Source organism: Phyllobates terribilis, unplaced genomic scaffold (genome assembly GCF_046119375.1).
Source record: "Phyllobates terribilis strain yellow unplaced genomic scaffold, ASM4611937v1 Scaffold_364__1_contigs__length_1914224, whole genome shotgun sequence".
NCBI lineage: Eukaryota > Metazoa > Chordata > Amphibia > Anura > Dendrobatidae > Phyllobates > Phyllobates terribilis.
In genome coordinates this window covers 111,480-129,622 of record NW_027363124.1, presented here as the reverse complement: position 1 = coordinate 129,622, position 18,143 = coordinate 111,480, and the positions used below count along the sequence as shown (strand labels likewise).

At 41.6% G+C, this 18,143-nt stretch overlaps 2 protein-coding genes across 2 annotated transcripts in view; both read left to right on the top strand.

The window, feature by feature from the left end:
• Positions 1–18,143, top strand: part of LOC141222891 (gastrula zinc finger protein XlCGF66.1-like) — a 146,613-nt gene that overhangs the window by 18,130 nt on the left and 110,340 nt on the right. The window lies entirely within an intron of this gene.
• On the top strand, positions 1,389–9,723 carry LOC141222890 (uncharacterized). The gene is made up of 6 exons (XM_073666723.1): positions 1,389–1,595; positions 1,725–1,904; positions 1,989–2,112; positions 2,196–2,293; positions 2,492–2,582; positions 8,249–9,723. The coding sequence occupies exons 1-6, from the start codon at positions 1,518–1,520 to the stop codon at positions 9,601–9,603; spliced, it is 1,926 nt and encodes a 641-aa protein (XP_073522824.1). The 5' UTR covers positions 1,389–1,517; the 3' UTR covers positions 9,604–9,723.

Sequence of the window (18,143 nt, the reverse complement as noted above, 5' to 3'; positions counted from 1 at the left end):
CGGCGGTCAGAGGATCTGTCGTGCTCCAATAATGCCGGTTCTGAACCAGCCTTCCTATACTTCTTCCCTCTATCCCTCCTAACTGTTATCCAGCTCCCTGCCTGTTCAGCCTGCACTTCCCCTCTATGCTCCACCCCCAGTATTGACCCATTGAGTGTCTGCTCGGTGAGCAGCAAACTCCGTTCCATGTTGTCGATGCTCCTCAGTATCGCTATCTGAGCACTTAGATCCAGAATTTGGGCTTCCAAGTGCACGATATGCTCACATCTCTCGCAGCAGTATGGATCCTCGAGCGGTTGCTCACGGAATGCATACATTGCGCAAGATGTACACTGCACGGCTCCGGCCAACATGGACGTCATTCTAAATATGGGGATACAGTCAGTATATATATACAAGTACAAAACACAATTATTTATATATAGGTGTATGGACGGGGATCAATTAGGGATGTGCAAGTGTATCAATTAGATATCGGCGGGGGATCAGTTAAGTATGGACGGGGGATCAATTAAGTATCAAGTATGAACGGGGGAATCAGCTAAGTAGGTCAGGTGGATTAATTAAGTAAAAAGTAAAGTAAAGAAAAATGAAATACAGTCAGCAATTCAGTCCTAAGTCCTCCCTTCCAAACTCCCTGAATACAAAGTCACTGAAAAACAAGTCACACACTTACTTTCGTTCGCACTTACGCTCCGGACACACGCAGCTCGTTCACACTCGCAAACTAAGAGATTTAGAGAGTTTTTTTTTTTTTTTTTTTTCCTTTTCCAGCAATGCACCCTTCACCTCAATGCACTTCCAAAAAAAAAAAAAAAATTGATTATTGATACTAATAAAGATTATTGTAGTTTTACAATACGGCCTCTAGATCATCTTTCTTCGGTTTTTTGTTTGCCCTTATGCAGTATATATGATGCCCCCACACAGTGTAATGTTCCCACAGTACCGCCATCCCCCCCACACACAGTATAATATATTCCAGTGTCAGTAAATGAGACGAGAATTAGCTTTATGGAAAATGAGTCTATGAGAAACGTATTCAGCTGCAGACTCCGAGGAAGAAACTGCTTGTTGTCTGTGGCCTAAAATATATAGGTTTTATTAGTAGAAGTCAATGAAAATAACTGAATGTTGTAAAATAATAAAAATACCATTGCTGTTAGGGTCCCCGCCAATCTCTGTATTTCCTGGTCAGCCCCAACGAACTTGTGATTATTACAGCCAATCAGCTGCTGACGCAGTGAGTAACACAGCCAGTGATTGGGAGCATGGAGGAGATGTCTGAGTCAGCAATTCAACTTATGTTCCAGTCCATACAAGACTAGAGAATACAACACCTACACCTTCTATCTCCTGATATATTTCCCCTTATTGTCTCCAGTAATTGTATTATTACACAGGATTTTTATGATGTTACATCGGCTCATCTTCTTCTCATTCGGGTCTCTACAATATCAGATGCTGTCGGTGAAGATCTTCTATATAAGAGAATTTTTCAGAATTACCCATCAAAGATGGATATGGACAGAGACAAGATGGCTGAGAGGTTATTACACCTCACCCTAGAGATCCTCTTCCGGCTTACTGGAGAGGTGAGAGATTCTGATGACGTCACATTACATCATTCTTATCTATGGGAATAACAGATGGACAGGACTGGAGAGGTGAGGACTCTGGAAATGTCTGGAGGGAGATTTATTAATGTGTCTCTCCATAACCAGGATTACACAGTAGTGAAGAAGACCTCTAGTGAGTGCCGTCAGGACCCTGTGTCTGAGGGATGGGGAAGACCTCTGTGCCCAATCACGAGGCCTCCACCTCACCCCCTGATACATGAGGACATCGATGACCAGAAGATCCTAGAACTCATCTACAAGATGATTGAGCTGCTGACTGGAGAGGTGACACTGCTGGGAATGCTGGGACATTATACAGTAACGCTATGAAGGGATTGGGGGGGATGACGATATCATTGTATGTGTCAGGTTCCTATAAGGTGTCAGGATGTCGCTGTCTATTTCTCCATGGAGGAGTGGGAGTATTTAGAAGGACACAAAGATCTGTACAAGGACGTCATGATGGAGGTTCCCCAGCCCCTCACATCACCAGGTAATAGACAGGACTAAATACACACGGCCTATAATTATCTGTATGTAAAGAATGAATTCAGTCCCTGTATGTGTTTCCTCCAGATCTATCCAGTAAGAGGACAACACCAGAGAGATGTCCCCGTCCTCTTCTTCCACAAGACTGTAAACAAGAAGACCCCAATGTTCCTCAGGATCATCAGGTAGATGGAGTGAAGGTGTCATGAGATCTCCCCTGTGATTTGTAGATGGATGTGAAGGTCTTGTGCTCAGTCTTGTTTTATCCACCAGTATTATATGTTTTATACTTGTGTAATGAGAACGGTGGAGATGGCAGGATTAGAGCTGATCATAGATGTGACCTCTCCATCTGTCTGTGACTTTTACAATATTTGTTTCAGGGTGAATATCTGACCCATATTGATACTACAGAGACATATGTGAAGGGTGATGAGCGGTGTAAAGAGGAGATTCCTACATATGACTATCCAGGTGAGTAGTAACCACTAAATGCTGATAAGTCACAGATTCTTCTCAGTCACCGGCTGTGGCTGCTTTATGGGTGATGTAGACCGGCTGTATCACAATCGTGTGATCACCATTTCCCTCTAGACCACAACATATTTTAACACCCAAAACTGTCCAAATGACTTTGGGCATTAAAAGCCCTTTTCTATAGAACTTACAACCTGGAGGATCCACGTACCCACTGTGATTAGGAGACGTTGACCCTTGCCTGCCCAGATCTGTAAACTACAAAGCCAAATGTCAGCGTATTGTGATCGACTCACTCAGCTTCTTAAAGAGGCAGACACAGGAACAGTTTCTATTTAAAGTACGGCTGTTATCTCCAGGCCCACCCCACAAATACTCTAAAGGCTGCGAATTTTATCCTATGACCTCCTCCCTCTCTACAGGTGTTCAATCATTCTATCACTAAAGATGGCTGATTTACCCCCTCGTGTGCTGGAACCTTTTTCCTATGTTTAATTACTGGAGCTAACAATCTCAGTGCTACACATCTCTCCTCCAGTACTTTACCAGTGACTTTGTCACATTATGTAGAATGTGCTGAGAAGTTCGAAAATCACTTGAAGAAAAATATTATAATGGACCTCTTAGGGAAAGCGGAGGGTAATGATGCTGTTGGCTTCCTAGAACCCTGATAACTTATTGGATGAATCTACCTTCTCTCCCTTCTGTGCTGCTGAATGTGCTCATATGGTCCCTACATGACCACGTCCCGTCTTTCTGGCCAAACTTCACTTTTATGATCGACAACATTAAATGTGCAGTGAGGCCAAGTGTGAATTTCTGTACAATAACAGCAGAGTTTCCCTTTATCCTGACTTTTCAATTTCTTTTAAAACCAACTAACTTCAAACAGGATTGTGATAAACTATACAGAAAACATTACACCTGTGCCATGATATCTCTCTAAGCTGTGCGTGGCTGATGGCTGTAATATACATTTATTCACGCCTGCAGGAGATGTGTTGGCTCCAGCCCTGGTTTCATGGATTCACTCCACGTCATAAATTCCATTATGTTTTCAATCCTAAGGAATTCAGATTACTGCACAATCTCTCCTGAAATGGGGGCACTAATACTTTCTCTACTCTCCTTGTCAGGACTCAGTAGCTCCAATGGTCCACCATAAATGAGTGCAACTCCAGTTTAGTGTTGGAGCTCCCCCCTCATACATATATTGTTGTTGGGGATGTAACATTTTTTTATTCTATGTCTATTGGTTTACAGATTTTCATTTTGTATGATTTGTGGTGGGATCGGTCGGCCTCACTTATGTTACTCAGTAACTCCTTGGTCTCTTTAAAAAGAGGTCTCCATTGCCTTTTCCAAATGCCAGATATTCAAATTTAAGACACCTCAGCTCTGCACTATTATAAAAAGTTCTCTTTAAATGTCTAATATTTCTTCTTGAAGCTCATCTGACAGAAAATATTGGATTTTACGATAATTTAGAGTTTGTGGCTGCTGGTAATCTATTTACTCCAGGGAGGTTTCTCCACTAGTTACTCTTCTCATTTTTTTTTACTGATTAAGGCTAGGTGCCCACGATGCAGAAATGCTCTGGGTTTTTTCCTGAGCATTTCTGCATCTCCCTGGCAGAAAAAATGCATGCGGATTGTACATGCGTTTTTCCTGCCAGTGACAAGCGGATGTGAAGCGTTCTTCACATGCATTTCCGCATGCGGGTTGACAAGCGTTTTCCAAGCGATTTTAGCATCACTTGGAAAGTGCTTGCCAACTTGGTCACACTATATAAATCCATGCAAACGACCCCAAAGAATGTCAAAAAATAGAAAAATAAATCTATACTTACCATCTGATGGCCCCTGGAGTCTTGCTTCATTCTGTCCTGGCATGCCGGCAGCTTGCGGTACACTACACTGAAGGACCTGCCAGCAAGCGAAGACAAGGAGACCGGGGGCCGTCAGAAGGTAAGTATAATATTTATTTTTTATTTTATTCTTTTTTTCACAGGTTCTATGTTACCCGGGTGTGGAGGAGAGTCTCCTCTCCTCCACACCTGGGTACCATCCGCACATTGAAACGCTTGGATTCCGCATGTACAGATGCAGTGATGCGGATTCCATGTTTTCCAATGCAAGTCAATGGCGGCGAAAACGCAGCGCATCCGCAAAATAATTGGTAGTGCTGCGTTTTTTTCCGTAATGATAACCCGCAGCGGAAATTTCCGCAGCTTGTGCACAGCACATGCGGATTATCATTGGGCAACATGGCAGGTCTTCTACCATGCGTTTTTTAAGCGTTTCTGCAGCGTTTTTGCCACTGCAGAAAAAACGCATCGTGGGCACAGAGCCTAAGACTGTTCAGCCTAATCTTTTCAGTAGAAAATGTGATGTGTTATTGTCTATAGTCACAGTTTTCCCCATCAACCTTTAACTTCTTTAACCCATCTACATGAATCTGGACTTACACAGAGACACCTAGGCTTGGGCCTTGGTGTGACCTGTTGTTCTGTGGAGTGAGATATGAAGAATAGTCAGGTAGCCGGGTCAGAACAAGGAGGGCAGAGAAAATACAAAATCAGAAGACAAAAGAGTAGTCAGAAGTGATGCTCGGTTATTTGTTACTCGAGCAATTTTCCGGCGGTTCCCTCCCCAACCCCCCCCCCCATATCCTCCGTAGGGCTGGAGGGAGTCTAAAAATTGTTCAGATCTATGAAAATAGTGCTGAAATGGCATGGAAACAGCATGGGGAAGACCCCTGGAATCATCTCTGAATCCCAGGTCGCTGCTGTGAACAATGTTACCAGAGTAGTATGCCACTTTTACGGGCTGACAATAAAAAATACAAAAGCGAAGATAAAATGGATTTTCCTGGAAACAACAATTTTTAAGAAACATTCTTTCCAGGATAATGACTTCTATATAATGCAAAATAAATAACAGAAAAAATATTCCTCCACACCTTGGGCTATGTTCACACTTAGTGTTTTTGCACGTTCACATTGCCTTCAACGGTGGAAAATGCATTCACCGGTAAATGTAATTTTAACATTTTACTACCTTATCTGGCCATGTGGTGTGTAAGACATGATCAGATACATCTGTTTCATTTATGAAAGAGAGACTCTGTAAGTCCCATTTTTTTTTCAGGCCTCACTATTTATAAAGCGCCATCAGGCGGCCCTTACTATTGTTTGAGTACCCTGCGGCGGCCACTAAAGCTAGACGGCCAAGCTCTGCAAGTAAGCGCTTCCGGCCGACGGAAGCCACTGGCACCAATAGCAGCTGATTGGCGGGGTTGCCGGGTGCGGGATTATGTGGTCCAGACTCAAGACTACTGAGACTGGACCGTGTGGAAGACAGGGTGGTGCTGGAAACTGACTGGAAGCATTGTCTGCTATCAACCCAACAACCTTTTCACACTGGTCTGGCTTCAAGAGTGTTGTTCTGCAACCCCCTACAAAGTGGGGGTTTGTAGACAGGACGCTAGGTCGACATGATGTGGATGTTTGTTGTGCTACTGCAGCAGGCACAGTTTCACCTTGCCCACAGCCTTAGCCTCTGCGTGCACCATCAGCATCACATCCACTTCCCCGTCCCTTACTACGCGCCTTGCTCATTTTAAATGCAGTATAATATTTGGCAACTTCAACAAAATTTCACGATTATTAACGCAGTAAAAATCTGACCACTTCAGATGAGCAAGTTTTACTGCAATAGCAATATGCTATTGGTTAGCGGCCAAGTCAGGATGTATGTTTTCAACACACAACTGGCACATTTTAAATGGAGTATAATATTTTGCAGATTCCAAAAAATTTCAGGATCATTACGCAGTAAAATCTGACCACCACAGATGGACTTTTTCTATGCTTGCACTACATAGCAATGCTAGTCAAATCAACTAAGTGTGGCTGTATACTGTTAACAAACAAATGGAGCAGTAAAAATAGTGTAGTATATTGCTTTTCACAAAAATTAGCAGGATTAAGAGCAAAAAGGAATATTATTATCCCTGAGAACTAGGGCTATTGATATGAGTTACAGCACCAGAAAGAACATGCAATGAAGCCTAACCTGTAGTGCACTATCTCTCCACAAACTCTGCCTAACCTGCTAACAGCAGTATTAATATACATCAGAATGAGCCATTACAAGGGCTGTTGGTTCAGATGAAATAAATACAACTGGTGTGGAATTCCTGTCTAAAAGCTAGAATTCTCTGCATCGCTCAGCCGCAGCTCTCCCTACTCTGCCTATTTCCGGGGTAGACTGTGATGAGGGCAGGGTCCCTGGTCTTATATAGACCTGATGATGCTATGTGGCCAGCCATTCACTATAATGTCACTACCAACATGGCTACGGCATTACAGTGACTGGCAGGCAATCCCTACATGTTAATTGGCTGCCTAAAAAGTGCCAAACATGTGAGGCCGGGACTCGAGCTCGCTCCCGAAAATTTAAGAAAAAAAAATACTCGCTGAGTACTGAGCATTTCGAGCATTGTGATGCTCAGGTAAGTAACGAGTAGTGACAAGCATGCTCGCTCATCACTAATAGTCAGTAAATGGGCCAAGGCCACATCCGGAAACAAACACACAAGCCAGGCGCTGAGTACAGAGGACTGAACCAGAGGAGAACAAGGCTGTATCAGGCAGCTTCTGGCAATATGCTCCGAGCTTTAGTAGTGTGACTTCAGCTAGATTGCACACACTCATACTGCCAGACTGGATGGTACTACAGGTCCCAAGCACCCTAATCTTAATGGCTGGACAGAGCCTGCACCGCCCAGAGCTTCTGGTTCCGACATCTCCATCACCAGCGCAACCCGCAGAATGAATGAGGCAGTTCCTGGTGACAGAAGCAGACATCGCAGGAGAAGATCCCAGAGGAGACGGGATACACCATTTGCAGAAGCCCTAATATGACAAAATGGCAGAAAACCAGAACATTAGAAATCCCCATAAAGTGACTCCATTTTGGAAATTATAACCCTCAATGAATTAATCTATAGGACTAGTGACTCCACAGACACTTTCCGGAAATTAGCACGCACTGAATTTTGGAGAGTGAAAATTGCACATTGGCCATTTTATTACCCAACACATAGTGCCCATATTGTGCTCCAGGAGGCACACAATAAATTTACTGGGTTCTTCTCACTATAGTAATGCCAAATTCATGGATGCTAAATGTGGTTTCGGCGCACTGCAAGGGTCAGAAGCAAGGGGGGCATTTGTTTTTGGGAGAGCGGATATTGCTGGATTGGTTTATGGAAGCCATGTTTCTTTTTAAGAGCCTTTGAGCCACTAATAATGTGGAAACCTCTGTTTTTCCACTGACAGATAATGGACCTGAGTGGGGACTTGTTTTTTTGCAGGATGAGTAGAAGTTTTTATTGGTATTATTTTCGCCTACATAACATTGTTTGGTGGCTTTTTATTCCATATTTGACAGGCAGAATGAACAAACAGTTGAACACCACGCTCCACTGGTTCATGCTATGAGGTTTTCTATTAGACTGTGAACTGTCATTGTCTTGGTGAATAATAAAATTTTTCTACGTAACTTTCCATTGTTACCGACAGTTTAAGTAGAAATGTTCAAAAATATTACATTCAGGGATATTTTATTCAAACATAATAATTGTTTTTTTCTTGGCAGATGACTGTACCAGGAGATCAGAGGGACAGCTGATATCTTCAATTTTTAAATCCGATGATCTTGAGATCCCACAGGGTACAATTGAAGTGAATGCCATTACTCCAGATATACCATCAACCCTTCACAGCAAAGATCTGTCATCTGATCCTTTGAAACAGATCCTGTCTTCTGATTCATTACCGAATACTAAGGAAAATCAAAGTCACAAAATAAGCATTAAAAATCAAACTGCTCCTAAAGCAAATAATCCATTTTCACGTTCAGATTATGGGAATAGTTTTCCTCTCCAAAAGTTTTTTCTTAAGAATCAAGACATTCACACAGCAGAAAATATATTTTATTGTTCCAAGTGTGGGAAATGTTTTAACCAGAAATCGAAGCTTGTTCGTCACCAGAGAACTCACACAGGGGAGAAGCCATTTTCATGTTCAGAATGTGGGAAATGTTTTATGAAGAAATCATCTCTTCTTAGTCACCAGAGAACACACACAGGGGAGAAGTCTTTTTCCTGTTCAGAATGTGGGAAATATTTTAGACATAAATGTAGTCTTGTTTTGCACCAAGTAACGCACACAGGGAAGAAGTCTTTTTCATGTTTAGAATGTGGGAAATGTTTTAACCTAAAAGCGTATCTTGATAGCCATCAGAGAACCCACACAGGGGAGAAGCCTTTTTCATGTTCAGAATGTGGGAAATGTTTCAGCTGGAAACAGCATCTTGATAACCACCAGAGAACTCACACAGGGGAGAAGCCTTTTTCATGTTCAGAATGTGGGAAATGTTTTAAACGGAAACAGAATCTTGATAACCACCAGAGAACCCACACAGGGGAGAAGCCTTTTTCATGTTCAGAATGTGGGAAATGTTTTAAATGGAAATCAGATGTTGTTATACACCAAAGAACCCACACAGGGGAGAAGCCTTTTTCATGCTCAGAATGTGGGAAATGTTTTAGCTGGAAATCACATCTTCGTAGCCACCAGAAAACCCACACAGGGGAGAAGTCTTTTTCATGTTCAGAATGTGGGAAATGTTTTATCCGGAAACAGAATCTTGATAACCACCAGAGAACCCACACAGGGGAGAAGCCTTTTTCATGTTCAGAATGTGGGAAATGTTTTATCCGGAAACAGAATCTTGATAACCACCAGAGAACCCACACAGGGGAGAAGCCTTTTTCATGTTCAGAATGTGGGAAATGTTTTAACCGGAAACACAATCTTGATTACCACCAGAGAACCCACACAGGGGAGAAGCCTTTTTCATGTTCAGAATGTGGGAAATGTTTTAACCAGAAATCAGCTTTGATTAAGCACCAGAGAACCCACACAGAAGTGAGGCCTTTTTCCTGTTGAGAATGTGGGAAATGTTTTAACCAGAAATCAGATTTGAATAAGCCCCAGAGAATTCATACAGGGGATAAGCGGTTTTCATGTTCAGAATGTTTGAAAAGTTTTAACTGAAAATTGTATCTTCCTAATAAGGCTGTCCAATACTAGGGCAACCACTTGTCATTCCTCATGTTTGGCCTCATTAAAATAAAAACACTCATACTCACCCTCTATGTTGTCGCTGTTCCAGCCGTGTCTGCACTTGTGTACCCGGGGCTATTGTGAGGTTGTTACATCACGCGAGCCCTACGCCCAGTCAGCGCCAGCTTCACTGTCCCCGCCTTCGGACAGATTGAACATCAACAGGAAGCCAGGGCTACAGCTTCTTTCTGAGTTTCTCTTATTGTTCGATGTGTTAAAAGGTGGAGACAGTCATGCCATGGCTGATTGGGCACAGGGCTTACATGACGTAACAACGTCATATAATCCCTGGAAATGCAAGTGCTGACACCGCTAGAACGCCACAGACATGGGAGGTTTGTATAATTGTTTTTATATTAACAGGACCAAACATGAGAAATGAGAAGGGGTTGTCTAAGTAGTGGACAGCCCCATTTAAAGATCAAAAATCCGATACAGAGAGAAGACATTATCATACCTAGAGTGTGAGAAATGAATTTCTGGAAAATCGTATTTTGTTGATCATCAAAAATAACTCAGACGGTTAGAAACTATATATGTTATTAACATATTGTATGTACGTATTGTGTGTATGTAAATGTGAATCAGAGCTCTGTGTATATAAATATGCATATGTAGCAGAGCTGTGTGTATGTAAATGTGCGTATGTAGCTGAGCTGAGTGTGCATGCACTGTCCATGCAGCAGTGTTACAAAGACCACATGGGCCAGAGTTCATCCTATTGATTGCCGTACTCCTTTCCCGTTGGTCTAACACTTCTCAGACCATGCAGGGTAGGGGACCACACTCAGATAAGACTTTATTGGATCAACAACAGTTAACAGCATATACAATCCCATTGGCTCTCTGGGGATTAGAACCTCAGAAACTTTGGGGCATTTAGGGCCAACTACCAGGATGATGAAGATTCCCCAAGGGACCTTCAGAATTTTAAGAGTGTTAGTGTGGAATAATGGGCCAAAATCACACCTGGGCAATGCATGTGACTAGTTTCTCCATACAGGAGGTATCTTGAAGCTGTCATCGCCAACAAAGGCTTTTGTGTGAAGTATTAAATAAACTTAAGTAAGTGAGTTAAATACTTATTCCCTGTGTCATTTCTCATTATTACAAATAGCTTAATTTTTGGCCATCTTTGGTTTGATTTCTTTAAATTGTTGGGTCCAGAAAATATTTGGACAGTGATACAAGTTTGGGCATTTTAGTTGTTTTCCAAAACATATTTAGGATACAATTATATAATCAGTCTGGCCTTAAAGTTCCAACTCTCCGCTTTAATTTGAGGGTGTTCACATCATAATTGGATATAGGGTTTAGGAATTACAGCTCTTTAATATGGGGCTGCATCTTTTTCAAGGGACCAAAGGTAATTAGACAATTATTTCAAAAGCTCTTTCACTGGCTGTATGGGCTCTTCCCCCATTAATCCATCATCAATTAAAGGTAAAAGGTCTTGTGCTGATTCCAGGTGTGGCTTCGTATTTGGAAGCTGTTGCTGTGAACTCATAACACAGAAATGAGCTCTCAATGGAAGAGAAAAGATCAAATCTACAAATGATCAGAAATATTAGGAGTTGCTAAATTAACAGCATGGTATATTTTGCAAAAAAAAAGTTCACTTCTGAGCTTGGGGACTCAAAAAGGTGTGCACGCCCACTGAAGGCAACCGTGGAGGATGATTGCAGAATCCTTTAAATGATGAAGAAAAGCCCCTTCACAATATGAACCTACGTGAAGAAAACTTTCCAGGAAAAAGGTGTTTCAGTGTTTAGGCCCACCATAAAAGAGCAGACTTCATAAGAGCAAATACAGAGGGTTCACCACAAGGTGCAAAGCATTCTTTGGAGAGATGAAACTAATATCAACCTGTATAAAAAAGATGGGAAGAATAAAGTTTGGAGAAGGCTTGAAACGGCTCATGATCCAAACACAGCACATCTTCTGTAACACATGGTGGAGGCTGTGTGAAGTTTCAGGCATGCTTGGTTTCCAATGGCCGATATTTTCTGCTCAGATACCACCAAATGCAGTAAGGTTGATTGGACGGTGTGTTACGATATCGGCACAGTACTTCTGGAAACCAGTGGCCAAAGGAGCACGAGCAGAAGAGCAAGCAGTAGCAGAAGTTCTTGTAGTTAGCAAAAGGAGTTGTAGGAACAATCCGTAGATGGGTGAGAACAATCTAGGAAAGAATGTTCAGGAGCTTGGAGACTGGAAACTAAGCTAACACCTAGACACAATACTACTTGTCACATACATCATCAAATTCTTTATACACAGATGGTAGTTTAGAAGATTAATCAGGATTGTGAAGACCCGGGGTCTTCCGTGGGCGTAACGCTACTCAGACAGCACAGGGTGAGGGTAAAACAGCGTGGCAATACTTTATTGACCCACAAACTGACAAACACACAGAACAATCCCATCATATACCCAAGACGGAACATTACACAGTCTCACCCTTCCTTCTTCGACTGCCTAGGATAGAACAACTGCACCTTTGGAGACTTCCAGGGCCGACTACCTCAACCAGTGGCCCCCCGCTTCTGGTGGGCCCCCACAGAGAGGAGGTAGCAGTAAGCTTAGGAAGCTAGCAGTCCATCAAGGTACAAGGCCAGGAGACCTGAGGGTCCCAACCTGGCCTCTCCGAGTGTTTCCATGGGGCCAGGCGACCGGTGGGTCCCTCCTGGCAACTCTAAATGTCTCCATGGGTTCTAGGTGACTGGTGGGTTCACCCTAGCAACGCCCAAACAACATCCATGGGACCAGGTGACTTCTTTGTCCTCTCCTGGTCTCCCCAAAAGTATCTATGGTATCTCTGATGGTTAAATGGAGCAAATCCATATCTGACTAGAATCATGTGAAATACAAATCGGTGTCTCTTTGGATGCCGTGCAATCCATCTGCTGTCCTGAAGGATGTCTCTCATTCTCCTTTCATCTTTCTGATGTTCCTTGATTCTCTGTCCCAAGTCCCACAGCTACAGAAACACATGCTCCCTTCTGCTTCTCTGGGCTCAAGTCTCTTGAATGGGCAGAACTCCTTTCACCCACCCCCTCCAAAGCTAAGTGTGCATTAGTGGAGGTATCTTTCTCCGGTCGACCGCATCACCTGGGTCTACATGTGAGATTCCCTGTGGTGAAGGCTCTGCCGGATCTTCTTTCAACACTTACACAATAGGCCTAGACGACTTTTGAAAAATGGTTAGAGGCTGCTTAGATAGTAATGAAATTAGTGGAATGCTGAACACTTTACAAGCTAAATTAGTGTACATAAACTGAAGAGCAAGCAGAACATTAATAAAACAGCCAGCAATCTCTAATAAAACCCAATAATGTATTTCTTTTGGATTACCACATCTAATCATCTGGCTAATTAAAGTATTACACTGTATCGGCACAAGAATCCTCTACAAACTCTTCATTTGGTGAAGCCTGTGGGAAGGGTACAGTAGATGGAAAAGACATTTCTTTGGTTTCCAAATTGATAGTGGGATTTTGAGTCTGTAGCCATGGAAACCCCAGGATTATTGGAAAATGTGGAGATGAGATTAGTAGGAAGGATAAAACCTCATGGTGATTAGGTTCCATAACATCTCTAAGGGTTCAGTCTCTTGATTCACTGGTTCCGAATTTTGTGTAGATCTGTCAACAGTTTCCATGATAATAGATGAAAGTCTGTTTTGAATTTTTACCCCATGTTCATTTGCGAAAGATGTCCATAAAATTGCCTTTTGCTCCTGAATCATCCATGGCAGATGTGGAAATCATTTGAGAATCAACTTGAAACTTGATAAAAATAAAGCAATGAGAGTCCTTGTTTTCTTTTTTACTGTTGGGTGCAATAGAAGAAATTGAATGGATGACCACATTCACTGGAGGCGCTGGTTCAGACAAGACTGATTCTTCTTCGGAAAAGTTGAGATCCACTGCCACTGCTTTATGTAGTCGAGAAGGACAATTGACGAGAAAGTGGTCAGTGTTGCCACAATAAAAACACAGATTTTCCCAAAGTCTCCGTTCTTTTCTCTAAGCACTTTCACGTTTTAATAGGCGGTTAACTTGCATGGGTTCAGCTTCAGATACGTGAGGACTTTTTATCATTTTAGCCTCCACTGTAGACTGCTCACTAGTGAGGAGACTAAAATGGAGTTGCTAGAGTGAGGTCCTGAAAAATCAACTCCAAATTAAGAGTTTGGGTATAAATTTGCCGGGAGGGTCGTGACAATGATGGAGCAGAAAACAAAATCATCAGCATTGACAACACAAAAGTGGTGTAAATTACAGCAGAAGTGTCCTCCAGTGACCTTGGACTTTCCTGTATATATACAGGTGCTTCTCACAAAATTAGAATCTCATCAAAAAGTTAATTTATTTCAGTTATTCAATACAAAAAGTGAAACATATATTGTATAGAGTCATTACACACAGAGTGATCTATTTCAAGTGTTTATTTCTATTAATGTTGATGATTATGGCTTACAGCCAATGAAAACACTAAAGTCATTATCTCACTGAATTAAAATACGTTATAACAACAGCTTGAAAAAATGATTTTAAAATCCGAAATGTTGTCCTACTGAAATGTATGTTCAGTAAATGCACTCAATACTTGGTCGGGCTCCTTTTGCATCAATTACTGCATCAATGCGGCGTGGCATGGAGGCGATCAGCCTGTGGCACTGCTGAGGTGTTATGGAAGCCCAGGTGGCTTTGATAGCAGCCTTCAGCTCGTCTGCATTGTTGGGTCTGGTGTCTCTCATCTTCTTGACAATACCCCATTGATTTTCTATGGGGTTAAGATCAGGCGAGTTTGCTGGCCAATCAAGCACAGTGATACTGTTGTGTGTAAACCAGGTATTGGTACTTTTGGCAGTGTGGACAGGTGCCAAGTCCTCCCGGAGAATGAAAATTCCATCTCCAAAAAGCTTGTCGGCAGAGGGAATCATGAAGTGCTCTAAAATTTCCTGATAGACGGCTGTGCTGACTTTGGTCTTGATTATTGATGAGCGAGCATGCTCGTTATTCGAGATTTACAAGCATGCTCAGGCGAACACAGAGTATTTTCAGAGTGCTCTGTGTTATGTTTGAATCACTCTCGTGTGCCTTATTTGCAACTGTTTGACAGCTTTAATACATGTGAGGAATGCCTAAGAAACATACATTCCTCACATTTATTAAAGCTGTCAAACAGTTGCAAAACATGCACACAGTAGTGATTCAAACATAACACAGAGCACTCTGAAGATACTCGGTGTTTGCCTGAGCATGCTCGGCGAAATGATTAACAGAACATACTCGCTCATCACTAGTCTTGATAAAACACAGTGGACCTACACCAGCAGATGGCATGGCTCCTCAAACCATCACTGATTGTGGAAACTTCACACTAGACCTCCAGCAGCTTGGATTGTGGCCTCTCCACTCTTCCTCCAGACTCTGGGAACTTGATTTCCAAATTAAATGCAAAATTTACTTTCATCTGAAAACAACACCTTGGACCACTGAGTAACAGTCTGGGTCTTTTTCTACTTGGCCCAGGTAAGACGCTTCTGGCATTGTCTATTGGTCATGAGTGGCTTGACACAAGGAATGCGACACTTGTAGCCCATATCCTGGATACGTCTGTGTGTGGTGGTTCTTGAAGCAACTACTCCAGCAGCAGTCCACTCCTTGTGAATCTCCCCCAAATTTTTGAATGGCCTTTTCTTAACAATCCTTTCAAGGCTGTGGTTATCCCGGTTGCTTGTGCACCTTTTCCTACCACACTTTTTCCTTGCACTCAACTTTCCCTTAACCCCTTTACCCCCGAAGATAGTTTGCACATTAATGACCGGGCCAATTTTTACAATTCTGACCACTGTCACTTCATGAGGTAATTACTCTGGAACGCTTCAACGATCCCACTGATTCTGAGATTGTTTTTTCATGACATATTGTACTTCATGATAATTGTAAAATTTCTTCGATATGACTTGCGTATATTTGTGAAAAAAATCGGAAATTTGGCAAAAATGTTGAAAATTTTGCAATTTTCAAACTTTGAATTTTCATGCCCTTAAATCAATAGTTAATAAATAACATTTCCCACATGTCTAATTTACATTAGCACAATTTTGGAACCCAAATTTTTTTTGTTAGGAAGTTATAAGGGTTTAAAGTTGACCAGCGATTTCCCCTTTTTCCAACAAGATTTAGAAAACCATTTATTTAATGACCACCTCACATTTGAAGTGACTTTGAGGGCCCTTTATGATAAAATACCCCCCTTAATAACCATCGGACCCCCGCGATGAGAATCGTGGGTCCCGATGGTTACCATGGTACCTTGAGATCATGTGATGATCCCATGGTACGGTGGCCTATGGGATCCAGCAATAAGCTGGCTCTCACAGGTACAGTCAGTGAGTCAGACATGACTCACTGACAGGTCTCATACTACCTCTTGAAGCTCATCAAGAGAATGCCAGGAGTGTGCAAAGCAGTCATCAAAGCAAAAGGTGGCTACTTTGAAGAACCTAGAATATAAGACATATTTTCAGTTGTTTCACACTTTTTTGTTAAGTATATAATTCCACATGTGTTAATTCATAGTTTTGATGCCTTCAGTGTGAATGTACAATTTTCAAAGTCATGAAAATACAGAAAAATCTTTAAATGAGAAGGTGTGTCCAAACTTTTGGTCTGTACTGTATATACAGTATACATTAAAGTACAACGTGTACCACCGACTCCCCTGCTATGGATTTTTAATGGATGAAATAAAGGAGGATTTTTTAGACCGGTGAGTGTTCTCTTGTTTTTCTCCGTATTGTTACTTGTTCAACAATAGTCTGTGTTGAGCAACCAAAGAAGAACACAGTTTAAAAAAAGTCAACATAAAAATAAAGGTATATTGCTCTTGGCCATCAGAAAGTATGTCTGGCATAATTAAGAAAAAAAGCTGTGTCGTCACAAAAGGATGAATGGACAAATGTACTGAGACATTCTTAATAAAAGTCTGCTGCCATCTACCAGGATGATGAAGCTGAAATAAGGCTATATTCACACACGCTGGCTTTTGCAATGTATTTTGCTACTGATTTTTATGCAAATTTTCAGCTGCGGTTTGCAATACCAGCAAATTCTATGAGAAACCAGAATTCTCTGCTCACACATTTTTATTTTTTTTGCTGTGTATTTTGTGACTTGGTTGTGTTTTTTGGAAAATAGAGCATGTCACCTCATTCAGTGTTTTTGCAGCAGAAAACGCACCAGCGTTTTTGCTGCGTTTTTTCACCCATAGGAAGTAATGGGTGGTCAAAAAAATGCAGCAAAACCGCAACAAAACCTGCGTTTTTTAAACAGCTGTTTTCCTGCCAAAGAAAAGATAACAGCAGAAAAAAACATGTGTGTGAACATAGCCTAAGGGTTTACATTTCAGCAATACAATGATTCCAAACACACAGCCAAGGAAACTCTCAATTGGTTTCAGATAAAAATAAAGCTGCTAGAATGACCCAGCCAATCACCTGACCTGAATCCAATAGAAAATTTATGGAAGTAAATAAAACTCAGAGTTCATAGAAATAGCTCAAGGGACCTTCAGGATGTGAATAGTGCTTGTGTGGAAGAATGGGCCAAAATCACACCTGAGCAATGCATGAGACTAGTTTCTCCATACAGAAGGTGTATTGAAGCTGTCATCACCAACAAAGACTTTTGTATGAAGTATTAAAAAAATTGCAGACGGCAACTTCAATACTCTTTCCCTGTGTCATTTCTCATAACTTAATTTACGGACATCTATGGTTTGATTTCTTTGCCTGTTTGGATTGCATTGGTTGTTACTGACATCTGCTGAAAATTTCATATCAATGGCACCTTTAGATACTTGGGTCCGCTAAATATTTGGACAGTGACACAAGTTTTGGCATTTTAGCTGTTTACCAAAACATATTGAAGATACATATGTACAAGAGAGGAGGAATCCAGCAGTGACACATCATTCCAGGTAAGTATATATAAAGCTTTACTTGTATTTCACCATTAAAAACATCCAGAAGCAGTAACTGGCTGGTCAGCAAGATAAAATAGGTATCGGGACGGACCTTTGCGTTTTGGCAATAAGCCTTATTCATGGTCTGAACATGATACTTCTAGCTCCCTATATATGATATGTCTATGCACTCTTTGAATGTGACCCATGTCATGGGCTAATTGGAGATTAATCGTCAGCTGGTACCTAAAATTAAAAACACAAAAAATATATACCCAAAAATAGAATATATAGATGACTGGGATGACAATGATCCCAGTCATCTATTCATGAACATTAGGGATTTTTTACAGAGACAAGCAGTTGGCATCGGAGACAAATTTTCA